General features: G+C 46.4%; 1 protein-coding gene across 1 annotated transcript; it reads left to right on the top strand.

Annotated features, from left to right (window-relative positions):
- Positions 1–339: 339 nt before the first annotated feature.
- Positions 340–742, top strand: H310_05226 (hypothetical protein; the record flags this gene model as incomplete). The annotated part of the gene is made up of 2 exons (XM_008869887.1): positions 340–639; positions 698–742. The coding sequence occupies 2 exons, from the start codon at positions 340–342 to the stop codon at positions 740–742; spliced, it is 345 nt and encodes a 114-aa protein (XP_008868109.1).

The following is a 742-nucleotide window of genomic DNA, read 5'->3' as shown; positions in this document are numbered from 1 at the left end:
AACCAAAATCTGCAATTTATTCTGATCTTATCAATATTCAGAAACATTTCTAATTTTTGAGCGAAAATGTACACTCGACCGTTTTCGATGTAAAAGTTCGCACCTACAAAAACGTCATCAATAACTCCACAAGCAAACCATTGTCAATTAAAGAATATTCATTTTTTCAGCGAGTAACTTGGAGTACTATCATTGTTCCAAATACTGTGTACATCACTGCTCAGTAACTCCAAAATTGAATTTTCTGTCAAAACTAGATGAGTCATACCCAAGTCATATTGGTCACAAGCTACTCAAACACCCGACGTAGAATTTTCCCGAAGAGTCCCAGTTGTCCAGATGGCGTATCGATCGGTCACTTACTTTCAGTGCCCTGACCCCACTGACCACCTGTGCCACGCGCTGACATTGTTACCTGTGGCTGGGGAACGATCACGGTCGTATTGGAAGCTTCTCAAAGGACTTCAGCGAATCCCCAAGGTGACGGCTATGATTCGGTCGGAGGCGCAGACTCTCCTCACACAACTCAGTACAGCTGCAAATGTCGGAGTCGTGTGGGCTGGGTGGAAAAAACGCACTCAGCAGTTCCTCAAAGCATACCACACACAACTCTTGGCCCAAAGGACCCACACTATGGACGTAGCCGAGAGGGGGCGGTCGTGTGTACAACGGGCTCATAAGTCGGGTTGGATGATAGCCGACCAGCCCCACACCTCAATGGTGGCATACGAATCGGTTATAG

This window comes from Aphanomyces invadans (genome assembly GCF_000520115.1).
Source record: "Aphanomyces invadans strain NJM9701 unplaced genomic scaffold supercont1.9, whole genome shotgun sequence".
Classification (NCBI taxonomy): Eukaryota; Oomycota; class Saprolegniomycetes; order Saprolegniales; family Verrucalvaceae; genus Aphanomyces; species Aphanomyces invadans.
Note: the sequence above shows the minus strand (reverse complement) of the source record. Positions and strands in the feature narration are given on the sequence as shown.